This window comes from Nothobranchius furzeri, chromosome 5 (genome assembly GCF_043380555.1).
Source record: "Nothobranchius furzeri strain GRZ-AD chromosome 5, NfurGRZ-RIMD1, whole genome shotgun sequence".
NCBI classification, from domain to species: domain Eukaryota; kingdom Metazoa; phylum Chordata; class Actinopteri; order Cyprinodontiformes; family Nothobranchiidae; genus Nothobranchius; species Nothobranchius furzeri.
In genome coordinates, this window is record NC_091745.1 from 57,699,348 (window position 1) to 57,717,869 (window position 18,522).

The following is an 18,522-nucleotide window of genomic DNA, read 5'->3' on the forward strand; positions in this document are numbered from 1 at the left end:
CACTTAAAATGATGACAGAGGTCAGTAATTTACATCATAGGTACACTTCAACTGTGAGAGACAGAATGTGAAAAAAAATCCATGAATTCACATGTCAGGATTTTTAAAGAATGTATTTGTAAATCAGGATGGAAATTAAGTATTTGGTCAATAACAAAAATTCAACTCAGTACTTGGTAACATAACCTTTGTTGGCAATAACAGAGGTCAAACGATTACTATAGGTCTTTACCAGGTTTGCACACACAGTAGCTGGTATTTTGGCCCATTCCTCCATGCAGATCTTCTCGAGAGCAGTGATGTTTTGGGGCTGTCGCCGAGCAACACGGACTTTCAACTCCCTCCACAGATTTTCTATGGGGTTGAGGTCTGGAGACTGGCTAGGCCACTCGAGGACTTTCAAATGCTTCTTACGGAGCCACTCCTTTGTTGCCCGGGCAGTGTGTTTGGGATCATTGTCATGTTGGAAGACCCAGCCACGTTTGATCTTCAAAGCTCTCACTGATGGAAGGAGGTTTTGGCTCAGAATCTCACGATACATGGCCCCATTCATTCTGTCCTTAACACGGATCAGTCGTCCCGTTCCCTTAGCAGAAAAACAGCCCCAAAGCATGATGTTCCCACCCCCATGCTTCACAGTAGGTATGGTGTTCTTGGGATGCAACTCAGTATTCTTCTTCCTCCAAACACGACGAGTTGAGTTTATACCAAAAAGTTCTACTTTGGTTTCATCTGACCACATGGCATTCTCCCAATCCTCTGTTGTATCATCCATGTGCTCTCTGGCAAACTTCAGACGGGCCTGGACATGCACTGGCTTCAGCAGCGGAACACGTCTGGCACTGCAGGATTTGATTCCCTGCCGTTGTAGTGTGTTACTGATGGTGACCTTTGTTACTGTGGTCCCAGCTCTCTGCAGGTAATTCACCAGGTCCCCCCGTGTGGTTCTGGGATTCTTGCTCACCGTTCTCATGATCATTTTGACCCCACGGGATGAGATCTTGCGTGGAGCCCCAGATCGAGGGAGATTATCAGTGGTCTTGCATATCTTCCATTTTCTGATAATTGCTCCCACAGTTGAATTTTTTCACACCAAGCTGCTTGCCTATTGTAGATTCACTCTTCCCAGTCTGGTGCAGGTCTACAATTCTTTTCCTGGTGTCCTTCGAAAGCTCTTTGGTCTTGGCCATAGTGGAGTTTGGAGACTGACTGTTTGAGGCTGTGGACAGGTGTCTTTTATACAGATAATGTGTTCAAACAGGTGCCATTAATACAGGTAACAAGTGGAGGACAGAAAAGCTTCTTAAAGAAGATGTTACAGGTCTGTGAGAGCCAGAGATTTTCCTTGTTTGAAGTGACCAAATACTTATTTTCCACCCTGATTTACAAATAAATTCTTTAAAAATCCTGCCATGTGAATTCATGGATTTTTTTCACATTCTGTCTCTCACAGTTGAAATGTACCTGATGTAAATTACTGACCTCTGTCATCATTTTAAGTGGGAGAACTTGCACAGTCGGTGGCTGACTAAATACTTTTTTGCCCCACTGTATGTATATATACATATACATATATACGTATGTGTGTGTGTGTGTGTGTGTGTGTGTGTGTGTGTGTGTGTGTGTGTGTGTGTGTGTGTGTGTGTGTGTGTGTGTGTGTATCCTAGCCCTCTAAAGCTTTTCTACTTTCACATGTAGCCTCCTTATTAATTGCCCACCCTTGCTCTATTAGAACGGCAATTTATAAAGAATCCAGGATCCAAGAGGAAATAACGTCCTGAGTTCAAGGATTTAAAGTTGAAGTCACATAGACATTATCACGTACTGGTGAAATTACATCTCCACATTTAACCCATCCCTGTGGGAAACTATTTGGTTGTTTAACCCCCCAATCCAACCCTTGAGTGTCAAGCATGGAGGCATTCTGTCCCATTCTTTAAGTCGTTGGTATGACCCAACCGGGATTTAAACCTGACCTCCCAGTCCCAGGGTGGACACTCTATCGCTAGACCACAGAGAAGGTAAGGAAGGTGAGGACGGCTCAGATATGACACACAAGCTGAAATTCAAGGTTTTATGTATAGATGGAATGATGTGTTTTGATGGACAATGGACCAGAATTGGATAAGCTGCATCACTTAGACATTTTCACACAGAAACATTGCTTCTCTTTTGTGTCTCTAATTGAGACATCAAACACAAAGTAGAAGACAATGGCAGCAAATGTAAAGAAAAACTGAGTCTGTTGTGAGTACTGAGGATAAAGTGGAACTTCTACTTTGTGTCACATTAAGCTATCTGACCACAGAAGGACAGGAGTGTTGAATATTTTCAGGCCCAGTATCCAGAAAGAGACATTTGTGGAGGGAGAGATGAGGATCCTTTCTGTAACCACATGACACCAAATGGAGACTGTCTCTGGACTGATCCAACGTTTTCCTAAAATTCTGGTCTGGTTCTTCTCTGTGGTGATTCCAGTATGGGGTGTGTGTTATTGCCCATTTGCGATGTCTGCTCATTGAAGTGTTAAAGACCAAGTTCACAGAGAAACCATTTTTTACTTGTTATTTTTTAAATCTGTTTGGTCACTCTGAGTTTGCAGGTTAGATTTTAAAATAGATTTCTACGTTATACTTCCTGCATTGCAGTGGGTTTGGAAAGCATTTCAGATCCCCATCAATTTTTAATGCTTTGTTATATTGCAGCTATTTGATACCTTAGAAATGTATGCAGGTTTATTAAAAAGGACAAACTGAAATATCCCATGGTCCTCAGTAAAGCAAAGTGCCCTTTGCTGTGACACTCATATTTTTAACTGAGGTGCTTTCCATTTATTCTGATCATCCTTGAGATGGTCCTACACCTTCACTGGAGTCCAGCTGTGTTTAATTATACTGACTGGACATGATCAGGAAAGCCACACAACTGTCTACATAAGACCTTAGAGCTCACAATGAATTTCAGAGTGAATAAGTATCACGAGGACAAAGGAACTGCCTAAAGAGCTCAGAGACAGAATTGTCTCTGGCAAAGAAAAAAAATAATAATCTCGGCTGAACTTTAGGTTCCTAAGAGAAAAGAGGTCTCCATATTCCTAAATGGACGTTTGGGATGACCAGAACTGTTCCTAAAGCAGGCCGTCTACCCAAACGGAACTACCGGGGGACAAGAGCCTTGGTGAAAGAGGTAAAGAAGAACCTAAAGATCACTGTGGCTGAGCTCCAGAGATGCAGTCAGAAGATGGGAGAAAGTTGTAGAAAGTCCACCATCACTGCAGCCCTCCACCAGTGAGGGCTTTATGGCAGAGTGGCCTGTCTGAAGCCTCTTCTCGGTGCAAGATCCACAAAAGCCCGTATGGAGTTTGCTAACAGACACCTGAATAATCCAGAGATGGTGAGAAATAAGATTCTCTGGTCTGATGAGACCAAGATAGAACTTTTTGGACTTAATTCTACGTGGTCTGTGTAGAGAAAACCAGGCACTGCTCATCCCTTGTCCAATACAGTCCCCACAGTGAAGCATGGTGGTGGCAGCATCATGCTGTGAGTGTTTTTCAGCTGCAGGGACAGAACGACTGGTTGCTATCAAGGGAACGATGAATGCGAGCAAGTGCAGGGATATCCTGGATGGGAACCTTCTTCAGAGTGCTTCCAACATGACGATGACCCTAAGCATGCAGCTAAAATAACCAAGGAGTGGCGTCATGGTAACTCTGTGATTGTTCTTGATTGGCCCAGCCAGAGCCCTGACTTAAACCCAATTGAGCATCTCTGTAGAGACCTGAAAATGTCTGTCCATCAACCTTCACCATCCAACCTGACGGAACTGGAGGATCTGCATAGAGGAATGGTGGAGGATCCCCAAATCCAGGTGTAAGAAACTTGTTGCATCTTTACCAATAAGACTCATGGCTGCATTAGCTCAAAAGCCTGCTTCTACTAAATACTGAGCAAAGGGTCTGAATAGTTAGAAACATGTGGTATTTCAGTTTTTCTTTTTAAATATATCTGTGTACATTTATAAATTGCTGTGTTTTTCTGTCAATATTGGATGTGTGTACATTAATGAGGAAACAAATGGATTTAACTGATTTTAGCAAATGGCTGCAATATAACAAAGAGTGAAAAATTGACAGGGGTCTGAAAACATTCTGTACTCACTGTAGATGCTGGTGGAAAAAATAGATGGCAAAACACTCAGATTAGAAAAGATTTACTTCACACATGAAATTATCATTAATTGACTCATCCATCTTGGCTTTTGTTGGTTTAGTGTCCAGGAGAGAGCAGAGCATATCTTGATAATCAGTACCAAAACATTAGCATTAGCAACTCAGAAACAATGCAGAACTTCAGGCTCAAGTTATTTTGGAGCTAAAACATTGAGTTGTGCTGCTGTTATTCAATCAGAGGCAAGATAAAAGAACATCCTGCTGTGTTCTGCTCCCCTGTCCTCTGGCTAACATTTACTTCTTGAAACCAGAGCATCAGAGCTTTTCTCCCCACAGAGATCAACTCAAAAGACATTCACTTACACTAGAGACCCCTGCAAATATGTTATAAAATGAATGACCTTTATGTTTAATGCAAAATGATGCAGATATGAAAATGCATGAGACTCAACATTATTGCTGCCTCATGAGTCCCTCCCCCCCCACTTGTCATTCCTCCCCTATTGACACACCACTCGCCTGACTGTTGTGTGTACTTATTAGAATGTTTTTAAAGATCAAGTCACCCCCCAAAAAACTTTTTTTTAATGATAAACTAAATAAACGAGTGTCTAATCATGCTACAGACACGTGTCGTCAATAATTTGGTACTTAGTGCATCTTAGTTAAAATTTAAATATTCTGCCTAAAACTGGCAGTGTTGTGCCGTTGTCAGGTAAAAACTCTGCAATGTATTTTAATTTAAATCTGCCACCGCTACTGGCTAAGAGGTATGCTATGAAGTAAACTAGTACATTATGTTGTCACAATGCTGTCGTGAGCCTGTGTGTGTGTGTGTGTATTTGTTAGCAGCTCCGCCCTCTCGGTCTGCCAGGCAACAGCATTTGTTGTATTTTTCAAACATGAAGTGGGAGTGGAGTTAAAATCTGGTAGGGGTTGACTTGCTCTTTAAGTGTTTACAACTCACTACTGTATATTTATGTGTCTTTCCTGCTTCCACGGTAAGAGAGCAGATCATCTTTGTAGCAACAGCTAAATGACAATAAAGGCTCATTCATGCATTCATTCATACACCCTCACATACGTACAAACCCCCTTCGGCTAGGTGGTTGCTTAAAAATGCTGAGATCACCTGACCTGAACCCAGGGGACTGATTGGTTGATGGAAGGAAATGTGGCTGTGAAGGACACTAAATACTTTAGAGTTGGTAAAAGTGTTTATTTATTAGATCTATCCTCCAAAACAAAAACTAACAAGATGAGAAAAGGTTTGTTTTTCATTGAGTTTTTTAATAACTGTGCACACTTGTGAGTTCCATGAGAATCTTCACACATTTCAGTTAAATATTCAGGATTGTTATCATGTTGAAATGACTGAGAACTCAGCATTTGTCTGGTAGGATAAATAATCTTCAGCAATACAACTTGCTTAGTAATTGTGCACAGTGTAAAATAAACTAATGCTGTTTCTGGAATGTCTGTAAACACCATGTGAAGAACTATAGTGAATACGGTGTCTTAGCATGAATAACAGTATATGTGTGATAACTAATAGGACTACTTGATGCAGATTAATAAAGTTTTCAGCATATACAGATTCACTTCCATTTCAGTTTGACGAAAGAAGAACTATAGTTGGTGGTGATTTGTGTGTGAAATATCAAATATCAATGAGTTAACACTCATTTGATGTTTCTTTATAGATTTTCACATGCCAAACATTTCACAGGTTTTGTATAAAAGTACACCGGAGTGTGGACTGTACAGACCTAAACAACTTGGATACAAATATTTTAGTGACTATTTATGCTATGCTATGTACACAGTTGATTTTTATTTTAAAAATATAATTATTAATACATTTTTTGCAGAAGGTGTAGGCTGTTGTGTTAGGAACTAGTCGGAGTCAGAGGGCCTACCAGGAAGGTCCAGTCAAACAGCACATTCTTGTGTTGCTGCATCAGTCTGACAGAGTTGGGAGTTATTTTAAAAGCAGTAACTGAACAGTCGGAGCAGTCGGAGTGTAAAAAGGGTGGAGATGAGGAGCAACACTGACTATGTTTACATGCAGCCAGTATTCGGGTTTCTGAAAAATCAGGAATAACTTGTTTACATACACAAGTGAAGAGAGTCACGCCTGCATATGTGGAACTTCTAATATCCCGATTACATAGCTTGTGTGTAATCAAATGTCTCTATAGGTGCTTTCTGAGCTGAAGAGGATATGAGATTCTGGACTTTTGCCTCAGACAGAATCATGGATGTGTCGCCGCATTGGAGACAGGAACAAGCACTATTCAGCCAAAGTTTCACAATCAGGGAACATTTTCTAAGGGACAATTCTCTCTGACAGACAGGGTTTGGAAAACCCTCGCTTCAGTGAGAAGAATCTTCTCGCATGCGCTCTGGTTCTGCTGCTGCCTGTGACCAACGTGCTCCGAGCCCCTCTCCACATCTTCAGCTCACTGTCCACCTTATGCACACAAGCAGTGAGCAACGCTGAGCAGTGTCCAGTATAATGCTCAGATGTTCTGATAGGAATATTTTCTTGTGTGTAACAATTTCAATAATGTCAGCACATCGGCAGCCTTGAGGTTTCTACGTCAAAATAAACGGTAAAATACAGGAAATATCCGGTCAGTGCGACCCCGTTATTTAACTCTTTTGCCTTCTTGTGAAGATCGTTTCAAAGAGAAACAATTAAACTTGATTAACACCAGAGCCATGCGCCCTGCTCCATTATCTCCGTCTCTGTAAATCACGGGAAAAAACAAACACTTTTCAAGTGTTTTCTGTAAAGTTTTTTTTCTGTACAAACAACAATCCAATGAGACAGCGCTTGGATTTTTATTCTGCACAGTTTAGACATGTGTTAAAAGGAGACGTGTGTGATACTTAAAAAAATTGGCACCTGCTCAGGTCCGGTAGGACCACCCACAACACTGTGACTGCTGTGGCTACCAGTGTTTACTGTGGGAAACAGGTAATAATGGCTTTTTGATGGGAAAAGGTTGCCGACCCCTGATCTACTCAAAAGACCAAGATTCCTTGTGAATAGAACATGCGCGGGTTATCCCGATACAAGTTTACATGACCTGATATTCGAGTTAGAAAAGTGTTACCCCAGGGGTAATAACTCAGTTTTTAAAAACCGAGTCACGAGCATAACCAGGTTTTTGCTGGTATTTACATGGCCTTGCAAAACTGGGTTATTGCAAATAACCGTGTTTTAAACGGGTTATTGGCTGCATGCAAACGCAGTCAGTGTGGATGTGGCAACTGAGTACATGGAGGTGAGTGGAATGTTTCAGTTTTAGCATTTATTTAAACTACTCTTAGTGATCCCATTAGCACTAAGATATTTAAATATATAAATTAACAAATAAACATTAGTCCTAAGAAGTTTTTTTTTATCTTTGATTTAAATAACAAAAAGAGATTCCGGAGTTTTCTTGAGGTCATTTGAGATGGTGGTTATAGTCTAGCTTGGATCCATGGTGACAGCAGAATTCCTCACGTTTCTTATCTCGTTGTCGCCATTGGGCCTAAGTGAATAAATGCAAAGAAACCAGTCCTTATCTTATGGGTTATTATTCTGAGAATCTAAACAACACAGCTAACCCTAATTATGTCTGAATGCTGAAAAAAATCTAGATTAAACAAACGTTTGTCCAATTCTAGCATCCTGGAGTGTTTCTCTATGATATGAGGCTGCTAATTCCTCTCAGTGTTTAAGGTTACATTATCTGCGTTTGTTGCTTTTAAACAAGCAGAGAATTGAGAATGGCTTACCTTTTCTAGTTGTGCATTCTGTTTGGACTTGTATAGGAACTCTCCCACTGCCACAAAAACTGACAGAACAAGTCCAGCTGCCAGAACGATGAAGATCCCCCCGATATTCTGCACGCCGAGGGCACTGGCCTCTTTACTCTCCTCCTCTGGACAGCCATTTCCTCTCCACCACTTTTCCTTCATCATGTGAAGCTTCCCTTCTTCTTGCAATTGCAGGATGGCAATAGTGATCTTGTCTCTGTATGGAGAGCCTGTAGGACAAAAACACACCAGATCAGTGGCCAACTCAGTGAATTCATCTGATGAATCTTGATGTTGCCAGCATCACTGATATGTTGGGAGTTATTTAATCCTAAACTTGTTCTAACTCTGAACTAAATAATGTGATGATTTTCAAAGCAGGAGATCCCACATGTAAAAGATGACAGATGTACCAGTTTTGGTCCCACAGTGTAAGGTGTGCAGCAACTTGGCAGAGACTACATGACACACAAACCAATTTCACACACACATTTCCTGCTCAGTCAGATCCAAGAGAACTTCGGGCTAAACAAACATGATGGAAAAGTCCTGCATGGCATTATTCTTTTAATTCTGCTCCCAGTGAAATTCTGACCATTACCAATCTTCATTCCCCCCCCCCCCCCCCCCCCCCCCCCACACACACACACACACACACACAAAAACAGACAAACTAGATACTAGTTCTCAACTGGCCCAAAAATTCAACCAGAACCAACATAACAAAGGACTTGAAGCTGAAACCTGGCCTTCCAGACAAAGTTGCATACATGCATTGTTTAAATGGAGAATTAGAAAAAAATATTTAACAAAAACATTCATTCCCTGAACTGCTCAGCAGTCTGAATTCCCTGGCCCAAATATAGGGTTAGGAACCTAAAGTCAAAGTTAACCAATCTATAAAGTCTCATAGTCGTCATCACACACGGGTGAAATTAATCTATGCATTTGACCCATCCCTGTGGGGAGGAGCTCTACACTAGGCCACTGAGCTGGTATGATAAAGTCGCAAAATAATATCATTAATGTGTAACCACTACTTAACCAGTGAGTGAGGAGTTCAGTAGGAAAATCACAGATAAGCAAAGAAGTTAAACAACACAAATTTGTTTTTCCCCAACAACAAAAATATCAGAACAACATCAATGACCACACATTAAATGGAATTGAACCCAACATGATCACCCTAATAGTACTAATATTAATGCTGAAAAATCAGGGTAGTTATGTAATCCTTTTACTCAAGCAGCTTCATAGTCACAACAGTCTTTAGTACCCCTACCCCCCAAACAAAGACATTTCATATTTCAGCCAGATCACAGGTCAGTCAGCTCAGTCAAATGTGCACATTAACTTTCTGTTCAGGAAATGTTCATGAATGAATTGAAATAACTGGGGTCCCCATTTTTCATATTCAGTGCTCAGCATAAATGAGTACACCCCCTTCAAAAAGTACAAATTTAATCAGTAGTTCAATGAGCAAAAGAACAATTTCCAGAATGTTCACAAGGCTGAGTTTTATTGAACACTTGTCTAAGTCCATAACATGAAACTAAGATTAATACTGTAATTTCAGGACTATAGAGCGCACCTCAATATAAGCCGCACAAAAAAAAAAAAGAGGTTTCCTACACAGCGCCGGCAATCCGCACACGCACACCACGCACAGCGCGTAGGGCACCACACCGGGGAAGGGGCACCAAACGCAAGCTTATGAAAAATAATATATATATATATATATATATATATATATATATATATATATATATATATATATATGATAAAGACAGATTTCAATTAGAAGATGTGCAAAGCAAGTTAACAGCATGTTTACAGAGAGAAAACAATACAAAAAAGAAAGGAGATGGACCGTGTCCACTTTTCACTCTGTCCGGGGCGTCCGGACTGGGGGTTCTTGTATTGATGAAAATGTCCGGTTTTTCATCCAGGAGCAGGGATCGAATTATGGGGGAGCTGGATATCCTACACATCCGGGGAGCCGGAAAAAAGTTTTCTACCTATATTACATCATTTATGGACTCTTTTGAGCAGAGATCACAGAGAGCGGCACAGCGCTGCGTTGTTGCGCAGCGATCCAGGCAGGTGCTTCCAGCGCACGGTCCATTCTCAAAGTGGCGCAAACAAAAAAACTATAATTAGCACACTATCGTTCATGTCCGCACATGTGCTCTACTTTCTGTCTTATTTGTGCCTGGCGCTCTACCACTGCGGAGCTCATCACCTGCACTGCGGTAATTTCACCTCACTGACGCAACATCAAATCGCGCACTCCACTTTGCAGTCAGGAGATCCCTTTGGTTTGCTCAAAAGTAACTGATGAGGTGAAAAAGTAAAAATCCAGGCAACAGATTTTCTGGAGAATTAAGAGGAGATGCAGGAAGATGAGAGACAGACAGGACAGGAAATAGTTAAATAAAAACAAGAAAACAAAACAAAGTGTTGAAAAGTAAAATGTAGGTAGATTTATCTCCACTACATGTTTTTACCTGTATAAAACAATAAGTTACACACATGCAATATTTATACATCTGATACAATTCAGATCACCTTCAAAACTCAGTCACACACCCAGGGCCGTTTCAAGACATTTTGGGGGCCAAGGCAAAATGACCCCCCCCCCCCCCACACACACACACACACACACACACAAACAAAATATCAACCCTACTTTTTGGAAAATAATAAGCAGTTTGTGCATACAAGAGAATTAAAGAAAATTTAAGGTGAAGCGCTTGCACATACTGTGTTATTGTGTTGTTTTTTTCTGAATGTGTGTGTGTGTGGGAGGGGGGGGGGGGCACCACGAAGCCTTTGTGCTTAGGGCACCAAAATAGCTAGCAACAGCCCTGTTCCTACACACACGCCGCACTCAAATACAAGCCGTGGCGCAGCAGGCACATGCAGGTCTCCGGCGCACAGCGCATGTATGGCCATAACATAAGATATTTAGGCAGAAAGACGCTACACGGAGGTTTTTTGTTGTTGTTTTAATTCAACAAAACGAATTTTAAACACGGTTGAACGTGCCTACAAGTTTACAAAAGAAAACAGCACTGATAGCATTCATATTTCGGGATTGTTATAAAATAAAAGCAGCACTGACACGTTATTACCGGTAATTTGCGTGTATGTTTAGAAGAAAAGAACAGCGCTGACACAGCATTAATAAGCCCTGGATGATTAGAAAATAAAAACTGCACACAAAACATGCCTGGTTAGTAAATAAAACACACTTGCCTACCAGAAAAAGCCGTTCGCTCTCATCTTCCTCTTGCACACTAAAGCCATTAAAGTCCTCTTCTTCAGTGTCGGAGTTGAACAGCCTCAGAAGAGCTTCGTCACATACCTTTTATGTGGCGATGTCCGTGTTGCCGTCATCATCCCCGGGTGAAGTTGGCTTGAATGAGTTCTTCCTGCTGCCGTCTCCTAGCCTAGTGAAATAGACCAAATTCTTGCTTTGCAAAGAATGGTCTAGGCATGCTCCATTGGAACCTCAGCAGCTCCTACCAGGACTTTGGCTAGCCAATCACAGCTCTAGAGGGGGTTTCAAACACATAAAGAGCTGTGATTGGTCCATAATGGTGGGCCAATCATAGTGCTCTATCTGCTTAGTGAACAAATCACGGAGCTTAATCCGCTTTGTGGGCCAATCAGGGCACTCTATGTGCCTGGTGGGTGGGATGATGCAACAGAGTGAAACAAGAGTATGTCACATTCATTGTCCAGTGGAATGCGGAGATCATTTGAAAGACAACGGTAGAACCCGCCCCACAACCGAGAGCCGTCAATGGAGCGTGGCCAGACTAAATAATACATTTATTTAGTCTGGCTTGCCAGGCTAGCCGTCTCCAGCACCGAACCATGGATTCATTCATGCCAAGCTTACGTGCGGCAGCACTGTTTCCCTCCTTTACTGCCAGATCGATAGCCTTCAACTTAAATGCGGCAACATATGAACTCATATGTGTAGTCACCATGATGATGGGGTATGGATTTGAAAAACATTCTTCGTGGTGCCGGCTGCTTGCATGTGCTAAATTAAAATGAGCACTTTCCTCGATTTCCACTTTTGACTTCCACCTGTTTCACTTTCTGCTAAAGCGCCCCCTGGTGGGTGAAGGAAAATCTTCAGTAAAGCCGCACTTCATTATAAGCCGCATGGTTCAAAGTGTGGGAAAAAAGTAGCGGTTTATAGTCCAGAAAATACTGTAGTATTACTTAGATCACAAAATCTTCAGTTTTACTAAAACTGGTTGAAGAAAAAATGAATGCACCCCACAACAAAAACTACTACATCTAGTGTTTTGTATGACCACCATGATTTTCAAAGACAGCACCAAGTCTTCTAGACACGGAGTGAACAAGTTGGTGACATTTTGCAACATCTGTCTTTTTCCATTCTTCAAGGAGAACCTCTTTTAGAGCCTGGATGCTGGATAGTGAGTGACGCTCAACTTGCTGCTTCAGAATTCCCACAGGTGTTGGATTGGGTTCAGATCAGGAGACATACTTCACCGTTCAATCACCTTCAGCCTGTTCTTCAGAAATGCAACAGTAGCTTTAGATGTGTTTTGGATCATTGTTTTGTTGGAAAAGTGCACATTGACCAAGTGCATGGAGTGATGGCAGCATCTTCTCCTTCAGTATAGAGCAGTACATTGTTGAGTTCATGATACCATCAATGAAACGCAACTCCCCAACACCAGCAGCACTCATGCAGCTCCACATAAGGACACCGCCACCACCATGCTTCACTGTAGGCACCATGCATTTCACTTTGAAATCCTCACCTTTATGACGCCATACAGTTTTGAACAGACTAGTTCAGTGATCTTTGTCTCATCACTCCAGAGAATAGAGTCCCAGTAGGCTTCATCTATTTCAGCATGGGCCTTAGCAAATCCCAGGTGTGCTTTTTTGTGCATGGGCTTTAGGAAAGGGTTACTGTGTGGACATTACCCATGCATGCCATTCCTCTGCAGTGTGTGCCATATAGTGTCACGGGAAATGGTTTTGCTCTCTATTGCTTTAGCTACCTGCAGTGAACCTGCATGGCAATTTTCTCCAACCCTTCTCATCAGAAGACACGTTTTATAGTCACCTGTCTGCTGGACACCTCTTAAATGAAGCATTAAACTCACCTTTGGTTAGATGAATGTTAAAGTCTATTTCTGGAGTATTTCTCTTATCCGATAACACCATCTAGTGGCTGACAAGCATATAACACAAATAGTCTCTGGTACCGTTATTTTTTTACGATGACGACTTCATGTTTTTTGTTATAAATGTGCTTCTGTAGCTGACAAACAGAGTTAAAACACGTTGTTTTACAAGTATTCTCATGTCATGTTGTGTATTCATATATTTATATTTTAAAGACTTCTCAGTGAGAAGTTCATTAACTCTGCATCAGCCGAGGTATTCCTTAAGTTAGAAACAAGTAAGCGGTAGGGTAACGCTATTTGTTAGTTCTGGTCAGTGCTCAGTTTCCTATTGCAAAAAAAAAAGACTTATTGCTTACATTATATCACAGTACATGATAAGATAATGACTTTTACAGATTTCTGTATGTACGGTATCTTATAGAAAATGTTTATTCTGAAAGGAAACTAAAGGCTTTCTGACAACTGTAGTGGGGTGTACTCTTCTATGCTGAGCACTGCATTTGAGTTTATCTGTTGTCCAGATAAAATCCAGCTTCAGGCTCCAAAAGCTGTAATCCCCCTACAATGTCCCTGGCTTCAGCCTGAACCACAAAGATGGCGGCAAGACCATCACACTTCTGGAAACTTCCCTGGCTAGCTCGTACAAATCAGCAAAATAATTCAACAAAAATCATTCAATAGAAGGAACATCAATTCAACATAGACATATATTTTTGCTTCTGTTTTCTTGTAATAAAATGTCCGTTCTTTAGGTTCATATTCTCCAGCATTAACTTTGTTAGGCATTTCAGGTTCACTCTCCATCTTCTTTGGGAGATCCCAATCCCAATGCAGGGTTCCACTGCGCACTTCCATCACCTCACTTTCTGACTGACTACAAGTCACATTCAAAAGGCAACAAGTTTGTATGTCCCTGACAATCAGAACAAGACGATTCAACATTGAAATAAATCACCTCAGCACAAACAAAAACATTCACAAGGATGTTGTCGGTGAAAGGGAGGTTTGAACTTTTCTGCTGGAGCTGCTACCCCGTGACTCGGACTTGGATAAGTGAGTGAAAACTGAAAAAGAACAAACCAAGTGCTTAGTGTAAGAAATGGTTCCCATAAGAAGTGTATATAATAATAATAATAATACATGAAACTTACATAGCGCTTTTTAGGACACTCAAAGACGCTTTCATGCATTCTCACATTCACACACTGCCAGTGACAGTAAGCTACTTTGCAGCCACAGCCGCCCTGGGGCGTTCTGACAGAGGCGAGGACTTCCATTTGGCACCGTCGGACCCTCTGACCACCACCAACACAGGCAAGTTGAGTGAAGTGTCTTGCCCAAGGACACAACAGCAGAATACCCCTGGCGGGAGCTGGGATCGAGCCCATGACCCTCCCATCAAGAGGCAACCCACTCTACCACCTGAGCTACTATTGCCCCTATTACACAATATAACACCTACAGGTCCACTTTCTTTTCAAGCTTCTTTTGTGTTTTTGACTTCATGTTGAAAATGAATGTAAATACAATTAACGAGAGACTTTGGACCTTAATCAGTTGAACCTGGATAACATAATGGGAAGCATCTGGCAAATCATGGATCCAAACAAAGAAAGCTCTGAAAACGAGAATCTCAGAACCTAACAGCGCTATATGAATAAAAACTAAATCTAGATTATGTGATGGCCCGCCATTATCTAGAAGCTAATCACGGTTCAATGGCTTCCCTCAGGTTATGGGAAATTGAAAAGATTTCACCTTCCTGCAGAGGAGGCGATATGATCAACCTTCTCCTTGGGAGAGAAGCATATTGGATTTATACTCTAAATACTATTGAGCCTTCACGGATTAATGAGGAAATAAGGCTGCCTTGTTTTGTCTGAAGTCTATATAATGGTGTAATAAAAGGAATAGAGAATGGTTTTTAGTTATACATTTTCATACAATTTGGAAGAATTTGGTCTCTGTATATAGATTGTTGTTGTTTATTGTCATTTATGATCTTGTATATGTCATGTACATCAGCTCTTTATGTTTATTCTGCTGTGCCCTGATGAAATGTGGAACACTTGTGGAAACATTGAACCAGAAGGCTTTGCTGCAGATTTGATCAGGTGGAAACTAATTGGTAGGACAGTCAGGACCAGCCCATTCCTCCTTGGAGATTCTAACCATGAAGCATAGAACTTGGCATGCCAATCTCTCCATGTGTAATTACAACTTCTATATAATAACTATGTCACATTTGTCCACACGTAAGTCTTGAAGGCAACTTCTGATGTCGAAACATTAGTTCTTATGTGCATCTAATAAATGTTCACTGACCAGAGTGTTCCAGCTTTGATATTTTCTACTACTGTCCAGCAGGTTCGTTGTTCTACAGAAAAACTATTCTATATTGCTTCTGTCTCTGTCCCTGGACAGGGACGAAAACTTGTGCATGCCACTGTGGTGCGCTGTTGCATGCTAAGTTAGGTTGACAGTCGCTCACACAGATCTTTCTGTGCACACAATTACTGATTCTGTATTTTCTCATGCAAGAGTTTAGAACTTCTCTCGTATCATGTTGATGCGCTCTGTGTTAAACATTCGGTGCAGAAAGCATGTTCTTGAGTTTTTAAACTGTGTTCAGAGCCTGTGAGCAACAGGCTTTCAAAATAAAAGGTGTTAATTGTAATATCTGTCTCTTTCAATTTATCAATGCTTTATGCGATAATAATTTTCTCTGTCTGTCTGTGTACACATTAGGGATGATTGATTTTGGCTTTTTCAATGATTTATGATATTATCTAATTCCTAATTTCCAAAACTGATGTATGTGGGGTCCTCCCATCAACATATATGCTGGACAATTCATGTCCATAGGCTCGAATTATAAGTTTTTGTTCCCAAATGGGAGGTTCCCATCACCGCCATTTTGACCATGTCACAAGTCCTGTCACGCCCAGACAATCCAAAAATGGGAAAAGAGGTGGAGCTAAGGAGGCTGTTTCGTTTGGAACAGGGTTGGAACAAATGCACCAGTGTTGCTACTAGCTAACTTAGCTAACCCAAGAAGCATGAAAGGCTCCTTGGACTGGGGTATCCCGCCATGGCTGTAGTCATGCTGATCACCTGTGGAGCTCTAATATGGACTGGGACTGTTAAATTACAAGTGGAGCCTCAGACCGCTGTGATCGTAGCCGGGCGTCATGGCCTTTTACATCAGCTCTTGCTCCATGGTCGGAGATAAGCTGGAAATTAGCTACATGCTAACCCAAAGCTAACGCAGATTTTCAGGCCATTTTCAGCAAGAAAAACACATTAGAGTGACTCCAAAGTAAAGGCATCTCCGGCCTGCTTAGTAACAAAATCATAATTAGGTATGCTGACCAAGGATACTGGGCTTTGCTGGTCCACTATAGCGAGAAATCCGCGTGTCTGTCATTGTTGATGGTCCGTTCTTGGGAGTCGGAGATCAGCGGGACATTAGCCACATGCTAACCCAAAGCTAAGGAAGATTGTCTGGCCATTTTCAGCAAGAAAAATATGGTAGTGCAACTCCAAAGTAAAGGCACCTCCAGACTGCTTAGTAAAGAAATTAGAACTAGGTAAGCTGACCGAGGATATCTGGCTTTGTTAGTCCACCGCGTGAAAGATGTGCATGTCTGCCATTGTTGATGGTCAACTCTCAAGAGTTGGAGATCAGCAGGACATTAGTGTCATGTTCTGCGTCCCTTTGTTCCCCAGCCCTCCAGTTCCCACTCCAGGTTCTCCTTTTGTGTTTCATGGTGCCCTCATGTGTCCTTTGTCTGCGTCTTTCCCCATGTGTCTCCTAATGTTTCTCCATCCCTCTCTGTATTCCCTTTTGTGTTCTCATGGCGCCCTCATGTGTCCTTTGTCTGCAGCTTTCCCCATGTGTCTCCTAATGTTTCTCCATCCCTCTCTGGATTCCCTTTTGTGTTCTCTTAGCACCCTCATGTGTCCTTTGTCTGCATCTCTGTTGTGTGTCTTAAGTTATAGCCACAGCCTCTTGTTCCCCAGTTCATAGTTTGTGTGTCTCAGTATGTGTATGTGTTTGTGTGAGTTCTTCCCTTAGTCTTTAGGTTTAGTTTTGTGTTAGGTTCATCTGCCCGCCCCTCCACTGGTTCTCTTCCCCATCCAGATAATTGCTGTCACCTGCCTTCCCTCCAGCCTCACTCCACACACCTGCTTCCTGTTTCCCTAATTGCTCCTCCCTGTCTATATAAGCCCTCCTTGTCTCATTTTTCTTGTCGGTCCATTGTTGTTTGTCAGCGTTATTTGTTCTGTCAGTCTGCTCGTCCCTGCTCCTGCTCCTAAACGTGACAATTAGCTACATACTAACCCGAAGCTAAAGGAGTTCTTCCAGGTGCTTTCAGTGAGACAAATGCAGTTGAACGATTCAAAAGTGAAGCAGCGTCAACAAAAAGAGCTGCGGTATTTCTGTGGTCTCCCTCAGAGATCCACCATTGACCAGCATGACTACAGCCTCGCTTCAGAGCCAGCCCAGCTCAGAGCTGTGTCCAGGACTTTTAAAATGGGGTGGCCCATGTGGGGCACTAGTTTATGCATGGGTGGCACCAATGGTTATGCTTATTTATTTATTTACACAAATCGTTTATTTATTTATTTATTTACTTTCTAGTGAATTTTGGAGTTTCGCATTGCACAATCACCGTTTTTTTCTATTCATCTAGTTTTGTGGCGGTTAGCAAGTTACTTCTTGTTGCATTATTGCAACCAACTGGAGTTGAGTGGGACTCTAAATACTATTTATGTGAATATGAAAAAATGATAAATAATATTTGTTACGGCTGCCAGCCTGACCAGTGGAGAGAAGCAGCAGAATCACCAAGTCCTGCTGAATCAGCCTGACACCGCTCCTCCTCCTCCTCTCTCCCAGGCTGCTGAGGAGCACAGCTGAGAGGAATCAACCTAATGAGCAAACACCTGCATAAAAGGGCTGTGCCTTCAGTAGTCTGGGAGGCAGCAGTGCAGGGGTTCTGCTGTCCTCCTGGTTTTGTGTAGTTTTAACCCCTGTTCGTTTGGATTTGTTTGAGTTTTGGAACTTTTGTAATTTTTAACTCTTAAGGAGAAATTGTGAACGATCCAGTGGGATCTTTTGTGTGTGTGGGTTTTAAGGTTAACTTTGTCTGTGGCTATTTTACTGACCTCGGTTTTAAACACCTTCCGTTGTGGTAAAGCTTTTAAGATAAGTTTTTACCAGGTGTTTTAGTCAGTAGAATGTTTTTAGACTTTTATCAACTTCAGGATCTTAAAACACCTTCGTTGTGGTAAAACTTTTAAAATAAGATTTTACCAGGTGTTTTATAGTTGATAATGTGCTTTGTA

At 41.7% G+C, this 18,522-nt stretch overlaps 1 protein-coding gene across 5 annotated transcripts in view; it reads right to left on the reverse strand.

Annotated features, from left to right (window-relative positions):
* Window positions 1-18,522, reverse strand: part of grik2 (glutamate receptor, ionotropic, kainate 2) — a 299,000-nt gene that overhangs the window by 22,266 nt on the left and 258,212 nt on the right. For 3 of the 5 annotated variants that reach the window (XM_070550946.1, XM_015949505.3, XM_015949506.3), the window contains 2 exons: window positions 7,964-8,214; window positions 7,689-7,716 (listed from right to left, as the gene is read on the reverse strand). The exons of 1 other annotated variant lie outside the window; for it this stretch is intronic. In XM_070550946.1, the coding sequence (XP_070407047.1) occupies window positions 7,689-7,716; window positions 7,964-8,214 (279 nt within the window). The remainder of the gene's footprint in view (window positions 1-7,688; window positions 7,717-7,963; window positions 8,215-18,522) is intronic. One more of the 5 variants, XM_070550947.1, reaches the window with a different exon arrangement.